General features: G+C 43.6%; 1 protein-coding gene across 1 annotated transcript in view; it reads left to right on the top strand.

The window, feature by feature from the left end:
• LAPTM5 (lysosomal protein transmembrane 5) overlaps window positions 1–24,566 on the top strand; it is a 100,913-nt gene that overhangs the window by 45,257 nt on the left and 31,090 nt on the right. Inside the window, exons 3-5 of the mRNA XM_040421905.1 lie at window positions 3,670–3,746; window positions 20,760–20,888; window positions 21,283–21,411. Coding sequence (XP_040277839.1) covers window positions 3,670–3,746; window positions 20,760–20,888; window positions 21,283–21,411 — 335 coding nt within the window. The remainder of the gene's footprint in view (window positions 1–3,669; window positions 3,747–20,759; window positions 20,889–21,282; window positions 21,412–24,566) is intronic.

The following is a 24,566-nucleotide window of genomic DNA, read 5'->3' as shown; positions in this document are numbered from 1 at the left end:
CATTTTTTATCATTTAATGGGAAAATTTGTATTAGTGTATTTGGATGACATTTTTATTTTTTCTCCTGATTTCAAGACTCATAAGGAACACTTACGTCAGGTCTTGCTCATCCTGCGGGAGAATAAATTATACGCGAAACTGGAAAAATGTGTGTTTGCGGTTCCAGAAATTCAATTTCTGGGGTTTCTTCTCTCCGCTTCTGGTTTTCGCATGGACCCCGAGAAGGTCCGCGCTGTGCTTGAGTGGGAGCTTCCTGAGAATCAGAAGGCGCTGATGCGTTTTTTGGGCTTTGCCAATTATTACAGGAAATTTATTTTTAATTATTCCTCTGTTGTTAAACCACTCACTGATATGACCAGAAAGGGGGTAGATTTTTCTTCCTGGTCGGTAGAGGCGCGTAAGGCCTTTTCTAATATCAAGGAGAGTTTTGCTTCCGCTCCCATCCTGGTACAACCTGATATTTCGTTTCCCTTCATAGTTGAGGTTGATGCTTCTGAGGTAGGGGTGGGTGCGGTCTTGTCTCAGGGTTCCTCTCCTGCCAAATGGCAACCATGTGCCTTTTTCTCAAAGAAACTCTCCTCCGCGGAGAGAAATTATGATGTGGGAGATAGGGAATTGTTGGCCATCAAGTTGGCTTTTGAGGAATGGCGCCATTGGCTAGAGGGAGCCAGAAACCCTATTACCGTGTTTACTGACCATAAAAATCTGGCCTACTTGGAGTCAGCCAAGCGTCTGAACCCGAGACAGGCCAGATGGTCTTTGTTCTTTTCAAGGTTTAATTTTGTTGTCACGTTCCGCCCTGGGGATAAGAATGTGAAGGCAGATGCCCTGTCACGTTGTTTTCCGGGAGGTGGGAATTTTGAAGACCCGGGTCCCATTTTGGCTGAAGGTGTGGTGGTCTCTGCTCTTTTTCCTGAATTGGAGGCAGAGGTGCAGGCAGCCCAGTCAGAGGCTCCTGATCTTTGTCCTCCTGGGAGGTTGTTTGTGCCTCTCGCTTTGAGACACAAGATTTTTAAGGAACACCACGATACGGTCCTTGCTGGGCACCCGGGGGCAAGAGCCACACTGGATCTCATCGCTCGGAGATTCTGGTGGCCTGCGCTTCGTAAGTCGGTTGAGGGTTTTGTGGCAGCTTGCGAGACTTGCGCTCGTGCCAAAGTCCCTCATTCACGGCCATCAGGTCCTTTCCTTCCCTTACCCATTCCTTCCCGTCCTTGGACACATCTGTCCATGGACTTCATAACGGACTTGCCTCGTTCCTCGGGGAAGACTGTGATTCTGGTGGTGGTGGACCGTTTTAGCAAAATGGTGCATTTCGTCCCTTTTCCTGGTTTGCCCAATGCTAAGACGCTGGCGCAGGCATTTATTGACCACATTGTCAAATTGCATGGTATTCCTTCAGACATAGTCTCTGATAGGGGCACGCAGTTTGTTTCCAGATTCTGGAAGGCTTTCTGTTCTCGCTTGGGGGTTCGGTTGTCATTCTCTTCTGCTTTCCATCCGCAGTCGAATGGCCAGACAGAGCGCGTCAATCAGAATCTGGAGACATATCTGCGTTGTTTTGTGGCGGAGAATCAGGAGGATTGGTGTTCTTTTTTGTCACTTGCTGAGTTTGCTTTAAATAACCGTCGTCAGGAGTCCTCTGATAAGTCACCATTTTTTGGTGCATATGGGTTTCATCCGCAGTTTGGTACTTTCTCGGGAGAGAGGTCTTCTGGTTTACCTGATGAGGACAGATTCTCCTCGTCTTGGTCCGGACCTGAATGTTGGTGATCTGGTGTGATTGTCTACCAAGAATATCAAATTGAAGGTTCCCTCCTGGAAGTTGGGTCCTAGGTTTATTGGGCCTTACAAGATCCTGTCTGTCATCAATCCTGTTGACTACCGTCTTGATCTTCCTCAGACTTGGAAGATCCATAATGTTTTTCATAAGTCCTTATTGAAACCTTATGTTCAACCTATTGTACCCTCACCTTTGCCTCCTCCTCCGATTATGGTTGATGGAAATCTTGAATTTCAGGTCTCTAGGATTGTGGATTCTCGTCTTGTCCGCGGTTCCCTCCAGTACCTCGTTCATTGGGAGGGTTATGGTCCTGAGGAGAGGATGTGGGTCCCAGTGACGGACATTAAGGCCACTCGTCTCATCAGGGCTTTCCATGGGTCCCATCCTGAGAAGGTGGGCCCTGAGTGTCCGGAGTCCACTCATAGAGGGAGGGGTACTGTCACAACCAGACAGCTGAGAGGCTCTGACAGGAGCTTTCCAGATCCTCCTCCTTGAGTTTCTTTGTTTTGGTTTAGTTCCTCATCTCGTTAGTCTATCTCAGCTGTCATGCAGTTGGACTGATTGCTTCCCTTTAAGTTCCTCCCCATAATGCAGTAGTGTGCAGCTTATACAACTTCCTCGAGTGTGTGTGCATGCTGTTTCTATTTCTCAGTCCTCTGCAAGATAAGTGCTGTTCCTTTATTTGTGATTTTCTGTCTGCTGGATTTTCAGGTGACCCTGACTCCCTCCGTGTCTAGTGTAGGGAGCCGGTGGTCGTGTCCCCTCACTATTGTAGGGTCTTCAGGTATTAGATAGCCGAGGTACGTGGATATGCGCCCATCCACCTTTGGGGTGTTCGCATAGGCTGAGCAATTAGGGAGAGTGGCAGGTCTCATGTAGGGGTCTCCCTTTTGTTCCTTAGTTGTGGATCCAGTGAGTCATTAATTGTATTGCATTGTCTTGTTTCCTGTACACCATCCGTGACAGTGAAGAGTGGGAGAAGAGGGTTGCATTGACAATCCAACACAATGGGCAGCACATTGAACACATTTTATAAGTGGTCAGAAACTTGTAAATAACTCATGAAAGAATAAAGTTACGTTAAAACCAAGCACACCATTGTTTTTCTTGTGAAATTCCCAATACGTTTGATGTGTCACATGACCCTCTTCCTATTGAAAAAACTAAAGTTGGATTCAAAATGGCCGACTTCAAAATGGCCGCCATGGTCACCACCCATCTTGAAAAGTTTCCCCCCTCACATATACTAATGTGCCACAAACAGGAAATTAATATCACCACCATTCCCATTTTATTAAGGTGTATCCATATAAATGGCCCACCCTGTAGATTAGGATCCATTGAGAAGATGATGACAACAGCTTTGTGCAGACATTGCTGTCTCCCGTATTCCAAATATTCTAGTGCTTTAACAGTTCTACAGTTACTTATGAGAAAAGCATTTATATCAAGAAGAGACTGTAATTGGGGTATGAATCATAAAGTATATCACAATGATTGCTGAGAAGCACATTACAAATATCGAGAACATAATTCAACCATTATTTTCTTACATCTTTAATGCTAACAATTAGACTTACTGCAAATTCTATGCAAATGATTAATTTTACCAGATCTGCAATATGTGGATTTCAGATGAATAGGAACCAAATGCAAACATAAAGCACAGTTGATTTAGCTGCATGCACTGACTCACTTCTCATTAAATCTTATTTATTATTAACTTCACTAAATTTCTTTTGATTTCTAATTAACTTTATTTTACTAGCGCAATTACATTGATGATTATAATTATGACAAATGAGTTTATTAATTCTAGTGGAATGTCAGGACAATGAAAAATAAACTTTAATATGCACTTTAGATGTCTGTTCCTATTTTGCAGCAGACCAAATATCAAGCTATCTCCTTCTCGTGGTCCTGTTTCTAACCAGCGTCTCATTGCTGACTGGTGTCATGACGGTAGGTGGCATGTTCAGTATGAGCACTATAATATAGAAGAGATGCAAGTCGGCATATAGATAAGCCAAAGCACCATGCCTACTATTGGGAATTTTTGGAGGAGTGATCATTATTATAATTATTTTTAGAGATAGAATTATACTGAAAATGCTGAAAATACTTGACAAGGTAGACTGTCTCCCATATTAACCACTAACCTGAACACTTAGCCATATGAGGGCTTGTTTTCTGCAGAATGATCTATATTTTTAATGGCACAATTCAAGTTACCATACAATGTAAGATGGGAAACAATTCTTTGTTGGTGAAATTGAAGAAAAAAAATAATATTTTGCCATGGTTTTTATAGTATTCACTGTGCATTTAAAATGACATATTATCTTTCGTGTTGTTCAGTGCCATTACAGTGTTTCCAAATTTATATTGTTTTACATAAAAAAAAATATTTTCATCTACAGAATTGTGTGAGGGCTTGTATTTTGTGGAGTGAGCAGCTGCTTTTATTGGTACCAACCAACCTTTTCATCACTTTTTCATTATTATTTTTTTTTGTGCAGGGGGCAAGGTCTGATGAATCAATTTGGATTTTTTTTTTCTCAAATTATGGCGATTACGACGCAGCATAAATAATTTTAATAGTTCGGATATTTCAAAAGTGCCTTAACAATTTTTGGGTTTATTTTTACATGTAAAATTTGGAAAATGGTGTTATTTTATTTTTTTAAACAATGTTTTACTTTTTGGAATTTTTATTTTAGTTCCCCTAGGGGACTTCAACATACTATTGTTGAATTAGCATTAACGTCTTCCTATTAAGTCCTGACACATACAGTATAGTAATAAATCATGCGGAGCTCACGCATAAAAAATAAAAAATATAAAATATAAAAATGGCCAAACTGTGTTTTTGGACGGTATCTTGTTTAATGGATATTATTGTCCATGTATAAATGAGAGCAGCGGCTTAGCTGCAGCTAATCCCATATATCTATTTTTTGATATTACATGTATCTGTGCATATGGGTTTTAATCGCTGCACTGGCTGGCACTCCTGCGGCGTTGATTTGGATATGAGTGGCAGAGTTAACAGTATGCGTGCGCTGTGTCTCTGTACTGTTTAATATGTATTCACATTCAGTCGGATGGGTTTGTTTGGTTACTCAAGACCACGTTGTTTTCGTGTCTCTCCCCGCTGTGTCTCTCTTAGTCGGGTCTACGTGGTTCACAGTCGGCTTGTGATCAGCTTTACGGCTCCACTTTCCTCTTTCTCGGGACACTAGCGCACTCCTCTAAATCCTCCCAAAGCACAGTGTGTCAGCTTGATAATATTCCAATTACTTAAAAAATAGGTCTCCGTCTACACTGTTTCTGTCGACATTCATCATTCACCAGACACGTTTCGAAACAATCTTGTTTCTTCCTCAGTGGTAAATGTTCAAATGAATAGCCATTATATCAAATGAATATCCATTAAACAAGATACCGTCCAAAAACAGTCATAATAAACTGTTTGGCCATTTTTATATATATATATTTTTTTATGCGTGACCTCCGCATGATTTATACCTGGGTCAACAATTAATGTACAATTAATGTATAATAATCTGATGTATTTTTTTATAACATTTTAATGAAGGTTTATATAAATGGTGAATTAATAAAATACAGGTGATTTGTTGAGAGCCAGTCTTATTAATAGATTAGTTGTATTCTTTGGTGCGGTGGGGTGAACGGCACCAGTAGCGGGTGAGCTCCCTCAGTGAATACATACAGTATAGGGTTTAAAGAGGCTCTGTCACTAGGATCAGCCCTATTAAACCAGACATACTGCCTGGTAGAACTCATCGTGCTGATTAAAACTATACCTTTGTTTTGTCTGTATGCTAAATTGCTGCACGGATATCTGCATTTTTATTCATATGTAAATGAGAAGTTCAAGCACCCAGAGGCAGGCTGAATCCTTTGAGCACTGCTTTGTACCACCCCCTGTCTTCCACATACTCTGCCCGCCCTTTGACAGGGTTATACATCAGTATGCTCAGGGCACATGTCACGGAACCATGAACCAGACGTACAACAAGAGATAAGTGAAAATAAGAAGGCTTTATTGAAAATAAAGCTGTAAAGCAAAAGTCCAAACGAATGGTGAAACCGAAGCAGAGTCTTTGAGAGGCCAGAGATCAGGAACCAGAAGGGTAGTCAGACCAAGCCAGGATCAGGAACCAGCAGGGTAGTCAGACGAAGCCAGGATCAGGAACCAGCAGGGTAGTCAGACGAAGCCAGGATCAGGAACCAGAAGCAGCAGTAGTCTTAGAAGCATGTGAACACAGGAGGACCAAGCAAGGAACTGAAGCCACAGACCTCCTATATATATGAGCTAGGCATCCAGCTCCTCCCAGTGGGAAGGAGGAGCCGCAGGGTGGAAGGCTACAAGAAACCCAGAAACAAAGATGGCCGCCAGCACATGTCAAACGAAGGAGAACAGCAAGAAGGTAAGACCATGACAGTACCTCCCCCTCAAAGGCCCCTCCTCCGCGGAGCAAAAAACGGTTTCTGAGGGAAGCGTGCGTGGAAGGCTCGGAGCAAGGCAGGAGCATGGACATCTGCGGAGGAAACCCAGGAACGCTCCTCTGGACCATAACCACACCAATGGACCAAAAACTGCACCCGACCGCGGACCAGGCGTGAGTCCAGGATATTGCTCACCTCATACTCCTCATGATTGCCCACTCGGACCGGACGAGGCCGAGGAACCGAGGAAGTGAAACGATTACACACCAGTGGCTTCAACAGGGAGACATGAAACACGTTAGAGATCCGCATGCCAGGAGGAAGCGCAAGGGCATAGGCTACCGGGTTTACCCTGCGAAGCACTCGGAAGGGACCAACAAAGCGAGGCGCCAGCTTGGGAGTGGGCACTCGAAGGTTGAGGTTGCGGGTGGACAACCATACACGGTCTCCGACCTGGTAGGAAGGAGCAGGCGCTCGTCTGCGATCAGCCTGGAGTCTCTGGAGCTGCGCAGAGGCCTCAAGGGACTTCTGGATCTGTACCCAAGAAGCACGTAGGACGGAAAGGTGATCCTCCACAGCCGGAATATCCTGGGGAGAGAATACCTCCGGTAACATGGCAGGTTGGAACCCATAATTGGCCATGAAGGGAGACGTCCCAGAGGAAGAGTTCACCGCCGTGTTCCTGGCAAACTCAGCCCAAGGCAGAAGGTCAACCCAATTGTCTTGGTGATCAGAGACATAGCAACGAAGGAATTGCTCCAAGGCCTGATTGGATCGTTCTGCGGCCCCATTGGACTGAGGGTGGTAGGCCGAGGAGAAGGAGAGATGAATCCCCAACTGGGAGCAAAAGGCGCGCCAGAACCTGGACACAAACTGACTCCCCCGATCCGACACAATCTCCTTGGGCAAACCGTGCAACCGGAAGACCTCCCAAAAATCGTGGCCAACTCTTGTGCAGAGGGTAACTTCTTGAGAGGAACACAGTGGCACATTTTGGAAAACCGATCCACAATCATGAGACTGACCGTATGGCCTCGGGATGCAGGGAGGTCCACAATGAAATCCATCCCCAGGTGTGACCATGGGCGCTCCCCGGTGGCTATGGGTTGCAGAAGGCCCAACGGAAGGTGCCGAGGGGACTTACTCTGGGCACAAACGGAGCATGCCGCTACATATGCGGCGATGTCGGAACGTAGGGAAGGCCACCAGAACAGACGTGAAACAGCCCAGGACAGCTGATTCTTTCCAGGATGCCCCGCGGTCTTGGAGTTATGGTAGGTTCGCATTAACCGAGTGCGCAACTCCTTAGGCACAAAACATCTGCCGTTGGGTCTCCCAGAGGGAGCACCAGATTGAGCCGCCAAAATCTGCTCACCCAGGGGAGAGGTCAGGCTGGTGCGAATGGCGGCCAGGATCTGATTCGGAGGTATGACCGAAGTCGGAATCGACTCCTCCCTGGACAGCTCGGAGTACTGCCGTGATAGGGCATCCGCCCTGATGTTCTTGGAACCGGGTAGGTAGGAGACCACGTAATTAAAACGTGACAAGAACAGAGCCCATATGGCCTGACGTGGTGTCAATCTCTTGGCCTCAGAAAGGTAGGTCAGATTCTTATGGTCCGTCAGGATGAGAACCGGAACCACCGAACCCTCGAGCAAGTGCCTCCATTCTTTAAGGGCCTGCACGATGGCCAATAACTCCCTGTCACCAATCTGATAGTTGCACTCAGCGGAAGACAGTTTCCGGGAGTAAAACCCACAAGGAAGCAGAGGACCCTCTGGTGTTCTACGCTGAGACAGAAGGGCGCCTACTCCCGTCTCAGACGCGTCCACCTCGAGGACAAAGGGCAACCCAGGGTTGGGATGCGACAGAATCGGAGCCGACACAAAAGCGGACTTTAGGGCCTCAAAAGCTCGGATGGCCTCGAGCGGCCAGACCTGGGAATTACTGCCCTTCCTGGTCAGATCCGTGAGAGGCTTGGCCAGCATGGAAAAGTCCCTGATGAACTTCCGATAATAATTGGCGAAGCCCAAAAAGCGCTGCAGGGAACGAAGACCACTGGGCTGGGGCCACTGTAAGACAGCCGAAACCTTCTCAGGATCCATGGAGAACCCCTCAGCGGAAATGATGTAACCTAAGAAGGTTACCTGGGATCGGTGAAATTCGCATTTCTCAAGCTTACCGAACAGCTTGTTCTCTTGTAACCGTTGCAACACTCGTCTGACATCCAGAATGTGGGCCTCCATGGATTCAGAATATACCAAGATGTCATCCAAATAGACCACCACACACTGCTGCAACAGGTCACGGAAAACATCGTTGATGAATTCCTGAAAGACTGCGGGCGCATTGCACAACCCAAAGGGCATAACCAAGGATTCATAATGACCGTTCCTGGTGTTAAACGCGGTCTTCCACTCATCGCCCGCCTTGATCCTTACCAGGTTATATGCCGCCCTCAGGTCGAGTTTGGTAAAGACCGTGGCCCCTTTAAGGCGATCGAACAGCTCGGAAATCAAGGGTATCGGGTAAGCGTTCTTGATCGTGATGCGATTGAGACCCCTGTAATCGATGCAAGGCCTCAACTCACCGCCCTTCTTTTTCACAAAGAAAAATCCAGCCCCTGCCGGGGACGAGGATTTGCGAATGTGTCCGCGTGAAAGCGCCTCCCTCACGTACTCCTCCATGGCCTCATTCTCCGCTACCGACAGTGGATAGACTTTGCCACGAGGAGGAACGGCACCAGGTTGTAACTCTATGGCACAATCGTATGGGCGGTGCGGAGGTAGGGCAACCGCGCGCACCTTATCGAATACATCCCGGTACTCCTCGTATTCAGGAGGCAACAGAGAGTCCGAGGAAGTACACAGCAACTTGACAGACCCATGGATGCAACTAGCCCCACACTGCGGTGACCACGAGAGGATCTCGGCCGATCTCCAATCGAAAGTCGGATTATGCTTCTGGAGCCAGGGGTACCCCAAGAACACCGAGTAGTGTGGAGACGAAATAACCTGGAGGCAGACCGACTCTCTGTGAACGGCACCAATGGCTATCCCCACTGGAAGGGTCTCATGAGTCACGTGTGACGACAGAAGGGGTCTGCCGTCTATCGCCTCAAGAGCCAGTGGGGAACCTCGAGCCTGCAGAGGAATGGAATTGGCGGCAGCGAACACACTATCAATGAACAAACCACCAGCACCAGAGTCCACCAACGCCTGGGTCGTCACCGAGCCCCCGACCCAGGAGAGGACAACAGTGATCAGTGGTTTGTCAACACGGGAAACCGGGGACGAGGAGACTCCACCCAAGATCTGCCCCCGACAGGATCTTAGGTACGAGCGTTTCCCGGACGGTTCGGACATGCCAACCGAAAATGCCCACCGAGACCACAGTACATGCATCGACCCTCGCGTCTCCGGAGTACCCTCTCCCCCTCGGACAGGCGAGCAAACCCCAGCTGCATGGGTTCACCCCCAGACAAGTCATCCCCAGGAGGCGTGGGAGGAGAGGGAGGCACGGGTGGGACAGCAAACGTAGGCGCCAATCTGTTAGAAGACCTCCGCAGGCTCTCCTTAAAGGAAGGTCTCTCCCTGAGTCTGGTGTCAATCAAAATCAGGAAAGAAATAAGAGACTCGAGCTCCACTGGTAGGTCCTTAGCTGCAACCTCATCCTTCAAGGCATCCGAGAGACCATGAGAGAAAGCAGCGACCAGAGCCTCATTATTCCAGCCCACCTCTGCTGCCAGGGTACGAAACTCAATGGCGTATTCAGCTACGGATCGTGAACCCTGTCTGATGGACATAAGGAGCTTCGCGGCAGAGGCAGCACGAGCCGGCACATCGAATACCTTCTGAAGAGAAGCAACAAAACCGGAAAACTCGGCAACCACCGGATTGTTGTTCTCCCATAAAGGGCTGGCCCAGGCTAAGGCCTTGTCCGAGAGCAGCGAGATCAAGAAGCCCACCTTTGATCTCTCAGTAGGAAAGGCATGTGGCAGCAACTTGAAATAAATGCCCACCTGGTTAAGGAAACCTCGGCACTGAGTTGGCTCTCCCCCAAAGCGCTGTGGAAGAGGGGCAGAACCGGTCATACCCCGAAACACCGCAGGCGCAACAACAGGTGTCGGGGTAGACTCTGGCGCAACAACCGGAGCGGCAGTAGGAGCGACAACCGACCCATCGGCAACGGGAGCGAAATGAGCTGTGCGTTCAAGCAGGGTTTGCAACGCCACAGCGAACCGACCCAACAGGTGATCCTGCTGATTAAGTCTGGCAACCAGCATGGGTAGCGAGGATGGCCCTGTACCGTCAGAACTCATGGCTTGGTCCTAATGTCACGGAACCATGAACCAGACGTACAACAAGAGATAAGTGAAAATAAGAAGGCTTTATTGAAAATAAAGCTGTAAAGCAAAAGTCCAAACGAATGGTGAAACCGAAGCAGAGTCTTTGAGAGGCCAGAGATCAGGAACCAGAAGGGTAGTCAGACCAAGCCAGGATCAGGAACCAGCAGGGTAGTCAGACGAAGCCAGGATCAGGAACCAGCAGGGTAGTCAGACGAAGCCAGGATCAGGAGCCAGAAGCAGCAGCAGTCTTAGAAGCATGTGAACACAGGAGGACCAAGCAAGGAACTGAAGCCACAGACCTCCTATATATATATGAGCTAGGCATCCAGCTCCTCCCAGTGGGAAGGAGGAGCCGCAGGGTGGAAGGCTACAAGAAACCCAGAAACCAAGATGGCCGCCAGCACATGTCAAACGATCATATCTGCTGTACTGTAGCTTTGCCACACTGAGATATGCTCAGAAAGCTAATTACTGCTTTAGGTTACTTTCACACTGGTGTTTTGGTTTCCGTTTGTGAGATCCGTTCAGGGCTCTCACAAGCGGTCCAAAATGGATCAGTTTTGCCCTAATGCATTCTGAATTTATCCATTCAGAATGCATCAGTTTGCCTCTGTTTCACCTCCATTCTGCTCTGGAGGCGGACACCAAAACGCTGCTTGCAGCGTTTTGGTGTCCGCCTGACGATGTGGAGGCAAACTGATCACAATATGACACAATAGAAAACGGATCCGTTCCCCATTGACTTTCAATGGTGTTCAAGATGGATCAGTTTTGGCAATGTTAAAGATAATACAAACTGATCCATTCTGAACGGATGCATGCGGTTGTATTATGATGGATCCGCACCAAACGCGAGTGTGAAAGTAGCCTTACTCACAAGCACAATATATGATTATAATGACACCAGTAATGTGTGTTAGCTTCTAAGTATAGAAAAAACATGCATCACTATGTGGTAATGTTATAGCTTGATAATAAGTGCTTAGTTTTGTATATAATAAATCTGAAATTCAAGTCCCAAGTGAAATTTCCATAAACTTATTTGTCTGTTATTTTTTTCTCTCTCTCATTTAAACTATAATAAATGTGTATACTATAATAAATAATATATAATCACATAACAATAAAAGGGCTTACTATATTGAGAATAGTGTTTTTCCTGGACGTACTATGGCAGCACAGTCACAAATGGGTTCAAGCTCCCTAGATACAACTAGACAGAGACAGGTTCATAAGCAGTAATAATCAATCAATTAACCAATCACCATGAACCCTACAAAGCTGAGCAGGAGGAAGGAGCTAGTGTATTTTATTTCTCTCTAGGTCATGAATGATGAAGACAAGTTCTTACTACATTACGCCTTTGACAGACACTTCTCCAGCACTCTCAAAGCCTTTCTGGGCTCCCTGTCTGCGAGTTAGGTGTGATACAGTGTGGAGTTACTTACTGTGATGATGCATCTCACCCAGCAAATAGCCCTTGGCTGGCCTTTCGCCAATGGGGAATACTTCTCAGCACAATGTGGTGTCCAGGCAGGGGGAAAGGATTGAGCACCCAGACTCCAGGTCAGTGCACTCCTCAAAACTGGCTTTGCTCTGAATGAGCCTGGATAGCTCAGCCATTAGAGCATCTGACTTTGTTCTGAGGAACAAGGATTTACATTCCTGTTGTGTTCATTCATGCTCTGTGTGCTACCTGGTTTTGCGATTTGACTTTTTAGTCCAGTATACAGCATACACCCAGCAATGGCAACCTCTACTTACCCTAGGTACTTAGGGCACTCTTTGTCAGTACATTTATCACAGCTTTGCTCACTCTGCTGTATGTTTCCTGGCACGCTATGGCTATTGTTCTCTAGGAGATGTTCTGGCTATGTTAAGGTCATCTCCAGCGTTTACATACTGTGTATGTTCTCTTCTTAGATGTCTGGCTATCATGAAGCCTCCAGGAAGAAGTCTAGGAAATCCAGACACTGCAGAGAATGTCAACAGTCTTTACCAGAGATCTTTGCTTCTGGTCCCTGCATTACCTGTTCATCACATAGACTTTATTTTCTGCACAAATTAATCCAGGGAATGTTTTGTCTTGGTGTTAAGATCGTTAACTATAGTCTCTGCAGCCTCTCAATCCTTAACAGGTCTAGCTCTACCATATATTGGAAGCTAAGCAGAATTGAGCTTGGTTCTGGTCTGGATGGCAGACCATCTATTCTTCTATTCAGCAGGTTCTTTCCTAATGGAGGGAAATTTCCTTGCAGTTTTAATATCTTTTCATGTGTAAACACAGTCTGCAGGATTTATTAAAGTTGGTTAAAGATGCCGTAAAAAAGGACAATGTGCAGAAAGAGCTTAAATGTGAGATACTTTCTTCCTCGCTTGAACCAATGAAAGAGTTTTCCTGGTCATCCAGCCCTGGATGAATGATTGAAACAAAAGATTAGGTGGTAAATCTCTAAGTATAGGATGCTTTCCCAAAAACTGATTCAGCACTGGCCGTGTTTCCCTCAGAGAAGTTATCACAACAGAGGGTTGTCTAGGGGAGAGATCCTACAGAACATACCCTTGTTTAAGTCTGCATTTAAGTTCCTCTGTGATGCTCCCATGGTCATTAAAAAAATCCCTCTGCATTCTTGGCAGATAAGCTATTAGGATGTATACACTACAATATCATTGAATAATTAGATATTTTAACAAAAGATGTATTTTATAGGACACTATACAATGGGGTATTTAACTCAGCTACGTGATGAAGTCATTACTCTTGTCAAAGGTAGTGTGTACCTTGAAACATCACAGATAGTGAAGGCAGCATGCTGCTCTGATTGCTTGTGAACTCTTCAACCTATAGGCCAAGCTAAGTGCACAGTGGACGTGCACGGCAAAGCAAGCGGTTTGATGATCCATATGGTCTTCAATCATTCTACCGATGTAAGCTCTCTTTGCTATTTTTTATGGAGAATGTATTTTTCACAACACCTAGTGAATACAGAAGAAAGGATATATGTTGCATGCGAAAATAGCTGCTTCATGGACTGCAGATATACAGTACCATCCAAGACCCATTTTCGTAACCTGTTGCAAAACCAGGTTCAGAGAATTCCTTCCAGGTGACTTTTTCCTAAAACAATCAAGAATCCAGTTTTTCAGCTACTTCAGGGATTGTTGGAAAATGCAATATTAGATGTGCCATCTTCAGAAACAGAAAATTCAAACTGAGGACTATTTCTGCAGTCATGCATTTGGAAGGAAACGTTTTTATGGCCCCATAAAGTAATTTTTCTGCCCTTCAGCATTTCTTCTGCTCCCAGGGTGTTGCCAAGAGTGTAGTGTTTCTGACAGGCTCCCTAAGGATGAAAGGTGTAACGGACATCCTTCAAATAACATCTTCTGATGGATCTGTACACAACTAAGCGGCTGTTACAAGATAATGCCTCCTTGATCAATTGCAAGGTGTTACATCTAGCCACAATTCAGGAGCTGAAATACCTGATTTAATCATAAACTCTCATCAGCAAACGATAAACTTGTCTTCAGAGAAGAGAGACGCAAGCATGAAATGGACAAGTCACCTCTTTCCTAACCTCAAAATGTCCATTTGCTATGTTATGAAAGTGTTGGCTCTCCTATCTTCATCATAGATATAATACTAGGGGCCACTTACTCCCAGACAATATACACTCCTTAGAACAGATGTCACAAAAGCTTAGATAAGAAACTTTTTGATATATCCTTCCATTCACCAAGGGTTGAAACGGTAGCTAAAACCCAGGCATGCACTACGTGGCAACTTCCTGATTCCCCAGCCTTAGAAAAGTCTTCACTACGGATTCCTCCGCCTGTGAATCGAATACAGATGTTGACAGTTTGTCCACAAAATGTGGCATAAGAGGAAGAGATGGTCATCCAACTGGAAAGATATCAGGATTGTCAGACTGGCCTTAGCTCACTTTAAACATTACCCTCACAGCCATCACATGCTTTTTCAGTCAAACTAATTTACCAAATGGTTTATATCAATAAACAGGCTGCAGGTAGCTTTATCCATAGGAGTGGAGCCTCAAATCTACAATCTTCTCTTGGATACTGAAGTGAGAAAAAAAGAAAAAAAAAAGATTTATCAATCAGTTGAGCTATTTCCATAGCTTCCATTACTTCGGATAGTGCTCAGGAAGAGTCTGGAGAAGCAGGCAGAAGTCATAGTCATTATAACCATTCTCCTATGATCGCCTTGCATGGCATGGTTGCTGTTTTTGTGGGCACAATCGAAGGACGGTTACAAAAGATGAGCCTTATCTTCCAGAAGAGGCGTCTTCTTCATCTACACTGGTTGCGTCTCACAGCGTGGAAGCTTGCAGGACAACCTGTTATACCTAGGATCTACATTGAGGTTGTTAATTCTATGTTAGAATGCTCCATCATCAAGATATAGTTGCAGTCTAGCATTTCATTGCCTGCAGCTTTTTGTGGTTGTCTACAGTGTTAGCTGCACTGATTAAACATCAGTAGAGGATTCTTCTCTCAGGTTCATCATTTTCAAGATCTTTTTGATAGTTGTCTTCACCTCTACAACGCATATTGGTGATCTACAAGATTTGTCATACAAGGGGCCTTATTTCAGAGATCTAAGATACACAAGGTCAGAAGAAGGAATGGCACCACCTTGATGTCAGAAGGACTGTCTTAATATAGCCAAAGGTCGAATATCTTCAGAAAGTTTGAGGTCCTGTTTCTTCAGCATCAGGGTCCCAATAAGGGTCAGAGAGCAAGTACCGTAGTACAACTAGAACGTTGAATCAGGGGATCTACTGAGAAGTTCTACAAGTTTCATTAGTCATTCTACCTGCTCCACTGCCATCTCCTGCACTGAACTGGGGCACATACCAATGGATCAAATCTGCAACACTGCCACATTGTCAACCTTTTCAGTCTTGTTGGGAAATTATAGGCTGGACTTTCTCACTCCATAGGTCTCTATTTACCGTAAAATATTGAATGCAGTCTTTTGTCCCACCCACACTGCTTTGTAAGTCCCATTCGTGACTGTGCTGCCATAGAATGTCCAGGAAAGTAAATAAAAATTTATTAAAATTTACCTGAAATTTTCCTTTCCTGCAGTCCATAGGCTGCACAGCTTTCCTCCCTTTAACATATGTAATATTGCTTTAAAAAATACACTGGCTCCTTCCTCCTGTTCAGCTTTATAGGGTTCACAGTGATTGGTTAATTGATTGAATGATTGAATGATCATTACTGCTTAATAACCTATCCAGGGGCGGACACAGGCAGCAAAGGGCCCCTGTGCAAAGAATGTACTTGCCCCCCCCCCCCATCACACATACAAATATAAACGTATATGTTCAAATAAAAAACCTCTTGTGAATATGTTTACAATATGTATATATATTCTTTTCATACTAGGTCACGCCTCTAGCTCTGCCCAAAGCATAACTATACACACCCAGTCCCCTTAATGCCCCCACATAGTAATTATTCCGCCTTTGTGCCAGTACATAGTAGTTATGTCCAGATATGTGCCCCCTCACAGAAGTAATGGTCAGATATGTGCCCCTTTCACAGGAAGTAAAAAAATATACTCACCTAGTTCCTCATGATCACAGTTCAGCCGCTGGCGCTCGACAGCAGTAGCAGGATGCAGTGTTACACATTGCTCTGCTGATCTGTGTAGGAGGAGGAGCACAGCAGATTCCCAGCCACACCGCTCCTTCTCATACACAGACCAGCAGTGTGATGTGTGACACTACATCCTGCTACTGCTGTGGAGCCAGGTCCATATTTAGATTTGATGCTGCCCTAGGCACTTTGGTGCCAGCTTTCTCCCCCCAATGAAGTCCATAGCTGATGGTAAAATGCTCCCTAGGCCTTCAGCTATCTATCCCACAGGACTCCCTCATACACTTGGACAATTAAAGGACTGAGCTGTTACATGTGCGCTTGGCAGCTGAAGGCATCTGTGTTGGTCCCATGTTCTTATGTGCCCGCATTGCTGAGAAAAGTGATGTTTTATTATATACAAACGGGGCGTTACCGTTACACCTAGAGGCTCCGCTCTCTCTGTAACTGCCGCGCCCTCTGCCCTTTAACATGGCCCGGACATTTTCACTGCCAGGCCCTATCAAAGTAGACAGGGAGCAGCAGTTGCATAGACAGCAGAGCCTCTAGGTGTAATGGTAACGCCCCTGTTGCTCCTAGAGGATCATTTGCATATATTCATATATTCAAATATTAATTATTTTTCTCAATAATGCAGCCATATATGAACATGGGCCCAATACAGACCAGCACTGATGGGTGGCTTTAGCGCTGCCCTAGCAATTTTACAGGCTAAAGCAGCACTAAAGCATGTCCATTGGTGCCAGTGACATCACCGGGCTCACTGCCAGGCAGAAGCCACCCCCAAATAGTATCCCCAGTGGTGATAAGGCTCCCTACAGTTCCCTCAGTACTAATAAGGCCTCCCTATAGGGCACTTCTTATAATCTATAAGGCATTTCTATAGGCCCCTCAGTAGTAGTAATGCCCTCCACCACTGCCCACAGTACTTATAATGTTCCCTGCAGTGCCCCCTGTAATTATAATACCTCCTGCCGTACCCCTGGAGTTATAATCATCTCTGTAGTGCCCCCATAAATGATAATGCCCATCCTCTCCCTCCAGTCTTCTATACCATGCAGTCCCATGTAAATAACACCAGTCAGCTCCCACCAGTCTGATATATGATACAGTCCCATGTAAATAACCTATCTTCCTTACAGTCTTGTATACCATGCAGTCCCATGTAAATAACACCAGTCCTCTCCCTACAGTCCCATGTAAATAACGTATCTTCCTTACAGTTCTCTATAACATACAGTCCCATGTAAATAACTTAAATCCCCTCCTTCAACCCCCTCCAACACATAGTTCCATATAAATAACATCACTCCTTACCCTCCAGTCTTCTAGAATATCCAGTCCCATGTAAATAACACCAGTCCTCTCCCTACAGTCCCATGTAAATAACTTCTCTTCCTTACAGTTCTCTATAACATACAGTCCCATGTAAATAACTTAAATCCCCTCCTTCAACCCCCTCCAACACATAGTCCCATATAAATAACATCACTCCTTACCCTCCAATCTTCTATAACATACAGCCCCATGTAAAAAACATATCTTTCTTCTAGTCTTCTATAACATACAGTCCTATGTAACTGACATCCCTCCCCTCAGCCCCTCTAACATACAGTCCCAGTTAAATAACATATTTCCCTCCCACTAAGCAGGGAGGAGGCATAATGGGGATAACCACATGTCCCAGCATGTCTCTGACACTCACATTCCTTCCATGGCATCACAGGTCTCCACTGCAACCTATTTCTGCACTGGTCACATGACGGTGACCTCATCACAGGTCCTACCTCCACTTCCACTGCTGAAAATATCACATGACTATGATGTCATCAAAAGCCCTTCAGCTATGGAGTGTAGACACAAACCAGAAGCAGATTCGCAGTAAGTACTAATTAGACATAGAAACATAGAAACATAGAATGTGTCGGCAGATAAGAACCATTTGGCCCATCTAGTCTGCCCAATATACTGAGTACTATGGATAGCCCCCGGCCCTATCTTATATGAAGGATGGCCTTATGCCTATCCCATGCATGCTTAAACCCCTTCACTGTATTTGCAGCTACCACTTCTGCAGGAAGGCTATTCCATGCATCCACTACTCTCTCAGTAAAGTAATACTTCCTTATATTACTTTTAAACCTTTGCCCCTCTAATTTAAAACTGTGTCCTCTTGTGGTAGTTTTTCTTCTTTTAAATATGCTCTCTTCCTTTACCGAGTTGATTCCCTTTATGTATTTAAAAGTTTCTATCATATCCCCTCTGTGATAGACCCCCGAAAAAAAACTCTGCCACCTCCCGACCTCCACACCAAGGTGCCCAGGTTACCCTGTTGGCAGAGGTAGGGAATGAAAAATATGATAAGATAAAAAATAAACGCCTCTGCTTGCACTGGGATGTGCCCCCTCCCTTGCTGGGCCCCTGTGCAGCTGAACCAGCTGCACAGGCGGTATGTCCGCCCCTGAACCTATCTCTGTCTAGTTTTACCTAGGGGACTTTAACCCATTTGTGACTACAGGAAATACAAATTTCAGATAAATAAATGCTGTTTTTTTTTCCCTTAGAAACCTAAAACCTATTACTGACTTATTCACAGACACAATATATGATTATAAAGAAACCAGTAACATTTATTAGCTTTTTAAGCCTAAAAACATTATTCTCAATATGGTAAGGATATAGACTTTCATTATGGGTTAGTTGTGGAAGAAAAAACCTTGAAGTTTCTCCATTGAAAACCAAGCATTTATCACTAAGCTATAGCCTTCCCACATACAGAAGATGTTTTTTTTTTTTATGTTTATAAGCTAACACATATTACTGGTATCTTTACAATCATATACTGTGTTTGTGAATAAAACTGTAATATGTATATTAGCTTTCTGAGCAGATCTCAGTGTGGTGAAGCTATAGTACATAGAGTATATGATATGTAGGTGCAAGGACACAGGTATGCCCCCAGCATGCTGATGTCTAGTCCTGTCAATCAAGGGGAGGGGGAGAGTTCAGAGCACAGGGGGTGTTACAAAGCAGTGCTCAAAGGGTTCAGCCCCGCCCCCTTGTGCTCGAACTTCCCATTTTGCATATGAATAGAAATGCAGATATCTCTGCAGCTGTTTAGCATACAGACAAAAGAAATGCATTGTTTTGATCAGCTTGATAAGCCCTACCAGGCAGTATGCCTGGGTTGATAGGGTTGATCCTGGTGACATAACCTCATTAATAGGATAATTAAAATGGCCCCTGAATGTTGTCATGACAACTGATTGGCACGCCATTATTTTGCCATGGGGAAGGGGTAATTTGAGGGCAGAGGGAGCCTCCTCCCTTTGTCTAACTGCTCAGATGCCACGGTCACTATTGACATTTGGGGAGTTAGTTAGGATTGTACAGAACATTCCTGATAAACTGGTGCCACAACTGAACAGTTACCCCTTTGAGTGACTGTCACACGTAGAAAAGAAGACAAGTTTTTTTTTTCTTGTTTTTTTCTCAAGATGTAGAACTTTTTTTAATTTTCCTTCAATATTGCTGCATTAGGGCTTGTTTCTAAGTTAAGTTGTAGCTTTTAATGGCACCATTGTGGGGTACACATAACTAACTGATAAACTTTTATTGACTCTTTCTGGAGGGGGGATAAGAAAAAATAGCAATACTGCCACTGTTTTTACATTATAAATTAATTTTTCAGCATAAACATGATAACTTTACTCTCTGGCTCACTGCGATTACAACAATACCGTATATATATAGTTGTTTTTTTTTAAATTTTATTGCTTTACTTACTTTATTACAATTTTTTTTTGCATAGACTCATCCCAAGGCCAATAATTGTTTTATTTTTCTTTCTATGGATCTGTGTAAGGGCTTGATTTTTCAAGCTAGAGTTTGAAAAACAGATTTGTCAATGAGATTTCACTGCTGCACCTACATTATATGCACAATACAATACTGTAGATTTATGAACACTGGTGTAAAGAATGTTCAGTAGGATATACTGTATAGCCAAACGTAATAAAATAATGTTAGCGTCAATGATGAATAAGCCTAGAGCTTAGGGGATGCAAATATGTAATATAATGCATCATTGTATATTTTAATTTCTTAAGCCACTGTTTGGTCTTTTCACTAAGTTACAGAATGGTGCCTTTTGTTTCGGCTATTTATATGATATGTATGTAATGCATTATGATGTGCTGGGTTCACAATGTGTGCTGTATTACATTTTTTAATAAATTTCAGTCTTCTTTAACAATGTCCATATTTTATCCTGATCCTGAATGGCAGCTTCACATCCTGTAGTGAAAACCTATTCCTTTTATATTGCATTCATAGCTCATTCTTTTTTAACACCTGGATTTACATTTATAGAACATTTTAGCACCATGTATACCAGCATGTAAAAAATGATGAATGCACCTGTAAGTGAAAAGAGAAAAGTGGCTATGTCATTATTCGACTTTTGTTCACTTTACATTTTTTTATATACTTATAACTTATATACTTATTTTTCTATATTCTAGAATCAAGGAAGGTTTGTTATGCCATTTTTGGCTTTGCAGATCATGGATTTTATCCTAAGTTTTCTGATGTTCTTTACCAGTTATAGTGAGATACCTTCAATGAAAGAAACATTAAAACAAAACAACATGGTAAGTTACCAACTTTCTTTAGCTATTGCATGACTCTTTAAAGAGCTTGTATGAGATTTTTTTTTTTTAAGTAAAAAACAGCACCACCCTTGCCCATGGGCTGTGTCTAGAATCACATTGAATGCCGTACAATTTGCCATAGGGCAACTAGAGTACCTTATTTCACCCTATAATAAAGCACAACTTTCATTAATTTACATTTTATAAATGATGTTGCATTGATGTAACCATAATTGGGTCAGTCTCTCCTGTTCTATATGGAATTGCCGTGGCACCCCATTATGTGAAATACTTAACTCAAGAGTGGCACTATTTCTGGAAAAAAACAAACCCTTTTTTATATTCTTGTAAATGCCCTTGTGCACACCTATGACATTTTTTTTATATCTTCCAGGCAGTATTCAAGCTGGATACCCAGGCAACAGAATGGAGATATCTTCAGTTGAGCCTTAGATTGATGATAACTTGTAGTGGTTATGGTGAAGTCCCCACCTACTTAAACTTAAAGCCTGCAGATTACATTGTATGTAATGGTCAGTGATATTATTTGTATGTAAACTACTGGTTTATATAATATTTGTACTGTCCATCATTTCATATGAAGACAAAATACAATGTACAAAATGCACCATGTGCTATAAGTAGTAACCCAGATACCGAGGAAAATATGTAAAAAAAAAGCTCTTATTTTTTAACTAAGATATGGTCAAAAAATACACTATGTCTATTGGAGCAGTCTGTGCACTTAAATCGGTACTATCAAGTGTGTGAATTAAACATTTGTAAACAGAGGGTGGTTTTTACCGGTAAATATTCTGGTTCGCCGTTATTAGTGGGGTACCTCAGAGGCCCTATTCTTTTCATTATATTTATCAATGATCTTGTAGAGGGGTTAACCTTTAAAATATTAATTTGTCCTGACGATACAAAACTTTGTAAAGTAATGGACACAAAAATGGACTGTATACTGCTACATATGGATCTGGATAGATTGGATAGATCTATCTGGATAGATTGGATAGATGTTAGAAATTTGTGCTAATTTATTGAAAAAGAAAAACTAAAATATTGCATTGATGTAAGAAGCACTTTTGGCAGTGATTACAGTCTCCAATCTCCTTGGGTATGATGCCACAAGGTTTGCACAACTGAATTTAGAAATTTTTAGCCACTCTTTTCTGCAGATCCTTAAGCTCTTATCTGGTTTGATAGGGACATTTGGTGGATAGCCATTTCCAGGTATCTCAAGAGATGTTGGATTGGGTTCAAGTATGGACTCTGGCTGGGCCAATCACAGACATTCACAGAGTTGTCGCTAAGTCACTCCCGTGTTGTCTTGGCTGCGTGCTTAGGGTCATTCTCTTGTTAGAAGGTGAACCTTCAGCCAGTCTGAGGCCCATAGCACATCTGAGGCCCATGATGCTTAGAATTGAAGCCAAAAAGTTCAATCTTGGTTTCATCAGACTAGAAAATCTCTAACAGTCTGATATTCCTTTAGGTAGTTTTTTTCTGAACATTCTGTTATAAAGCCCAGATTAGTAGAATACTGCAGTAATGGTTGACCTTCCTATCTGCTTACAGGATCTTTGGAGATCAGCCAGAGTGACCATTAGGTTCTTGGTCACCTTTCTAACCAAGGCTCTTCCAAACTTCTTCCATTTAAAAATTGTGGAGGCCTCTGTGCTCTAGGGAACTTTCAATGCAACAGAAATTTTTGGTATGGTTTCCTAGAACTGGGCTTCTACATAATCCTATCTCTGAGATATGCAGGCAGTTCTTTCCGCCTCATGGCCAATGAATTGAATTTACCACATCTGCAAGTCTTTTGGGGTATGTCTCTATCAGCTTTGCACATCTAGGGGCTAAAGGTTTTGCCCGATATTCTTTGCAAAATAGCTCAGGATCAGTAAGATTGCAACGAGAACGTCTGTGAACAACAATTTTTAAGTCTTGCTACATATTCTCAATGGGATTTAGGTGTGGACTTTAATCTAAATTATTCCATTGTAGCTCTCGCTGCTGGAAGGTGAACCTTTGCATCAGTCTTAAGTCTTTTGCATCCTCTAGCAGGTTTTCCTCCAGGATTGCCCTGTATTTAACTCCTTCATCTTCCCATCAACCATGTTTCATGGCGGGGATGATGTGTTCAGGGTGAAGGGCAGTGCACACACCACCACACATAGTGCTTTGCATTTAGGCCGGAAAGTTCAACTTTGGTCTTATCTCTTGTGTTTGCTGTGTCTCCTATATGGCTTGTGGCAAACTTTAATTATGGAACCAGAGAACCCCTTTAAATAGAAATACTGCACACTTTATCACATATGTAACCTTTTTATTTGAAAATATGCTTACAATGTTTCTGAATATATTTATGCACTGTAGTCTGTAGATTAAAGGGTTTATCCAAACTATAAAACATACGCCCCAATGCCCGGGCCCCTCATATAGGTTATACTTACCACATTCCCTTGCACCCATGTTGCTCCTGATCCCCGCACAGCTGCCGCTGCATATCTGTATCGCACAGATCAAAACATCCGGCAGGGGGAGGGGTGGGGCGCCGATGGTGGAAGTCGGAACAGCCAATAGCAGGCCGCGGCGGGACAAGCCTCCTTAGCATCGCGGGTGAGGCTAGGGAGGCTTATCTCTGTCGCTGCCTGTGGGGTAACTATAACCTATATGAGGGTCCCGTGCATTGGGGGGCATGTTTTATAGTTTGGATAACCCCTTTAACTCTAAACTACAGATTTGCTTCATGCATGAATTTAAGGATAACAAATGTATACAATGTATGCAATAATTTGCTTTGCTCAGAGATACAGATGTAGCAGAGTTGAAAGGTTTCTTTTGCATAACGTGATAAGTAATTTAAGTCGTTTTATGCAGTCGCCGCAGCAATATTTTTCTCCTGAACAATCTTTTATTAAACTGACATATTTTTATTTGAGTTTTTTTTAATTTGGTTGTAAAGATGTCATCTTCAAAGATGCTGCAGGAGACAAGAGATAAGGGCTACAGAGTAAGTTGTCATATAGCCCATCTGATGGATTTCGCTCTTAGCAGTTTGCAACGTGTGTAAACACATGGTGGCTGCTGAAGACAAATGGTTGAGAATGTTTAATTAAAAACAATTACAAAATGTCCACAGATGAAAATCCCCAAAAATGTGATGTGGAGGTGTCCATAACCCTTAAGGTCTGATCTGCACAAAGACTTTTTGTAGCATTGCTGATTGATTTTAACATTTATCAGTTACAGCTGCAGTCCAAAGAAACACATCCCGCAATATATAATCTGCAGCTGCCACTCAGTAATTAAAGTCATAAGAACATAGAAGTCTGACAGCAAAAAAGGGCCATATGGTCCATCTAGTCTGCCTTTATATTATTACTTACAGCAGCTCTACAAAAAGTCTCTGTGCAGCCCTGGCAAAAAAGCTCAGGTGTTAGAGATTGTGAATCCTGCTTGATGTATATCACCTTTCTAAGTTATTCTTCACTACCCTATACCACCAAATATACTGCCATTAACCCTCTCAATGTGCTAGACTGGGGGTCAGCAACCTCCGGCACTCCAGCTGTTGTGAAACTACAACTCCCAGCATGCATACTTGTTTGGCTAGTCTTAGGACTCCCACAGAAGTGAATGGAGCATACTGGGAGTTGTAGTTTCACAATG

Source organism: Bufo bufo, chromosome 3 (assembly GCF_905171765.1).
Source record: "Bufo bufo chromosome 3, aBufBuf1.1, whole genome shotgun sequence".
NCBI classification, from domain to species: Eukaryota; Metazoa; Chordata; class Amphibia; order Anura; family Bufonidae; genus Bufo; species Bufo bufo.
Note: the sequence above shows the minus strand (reverse complement) of the source record. Positions and strands in the feature narration are given on the sequence as shown.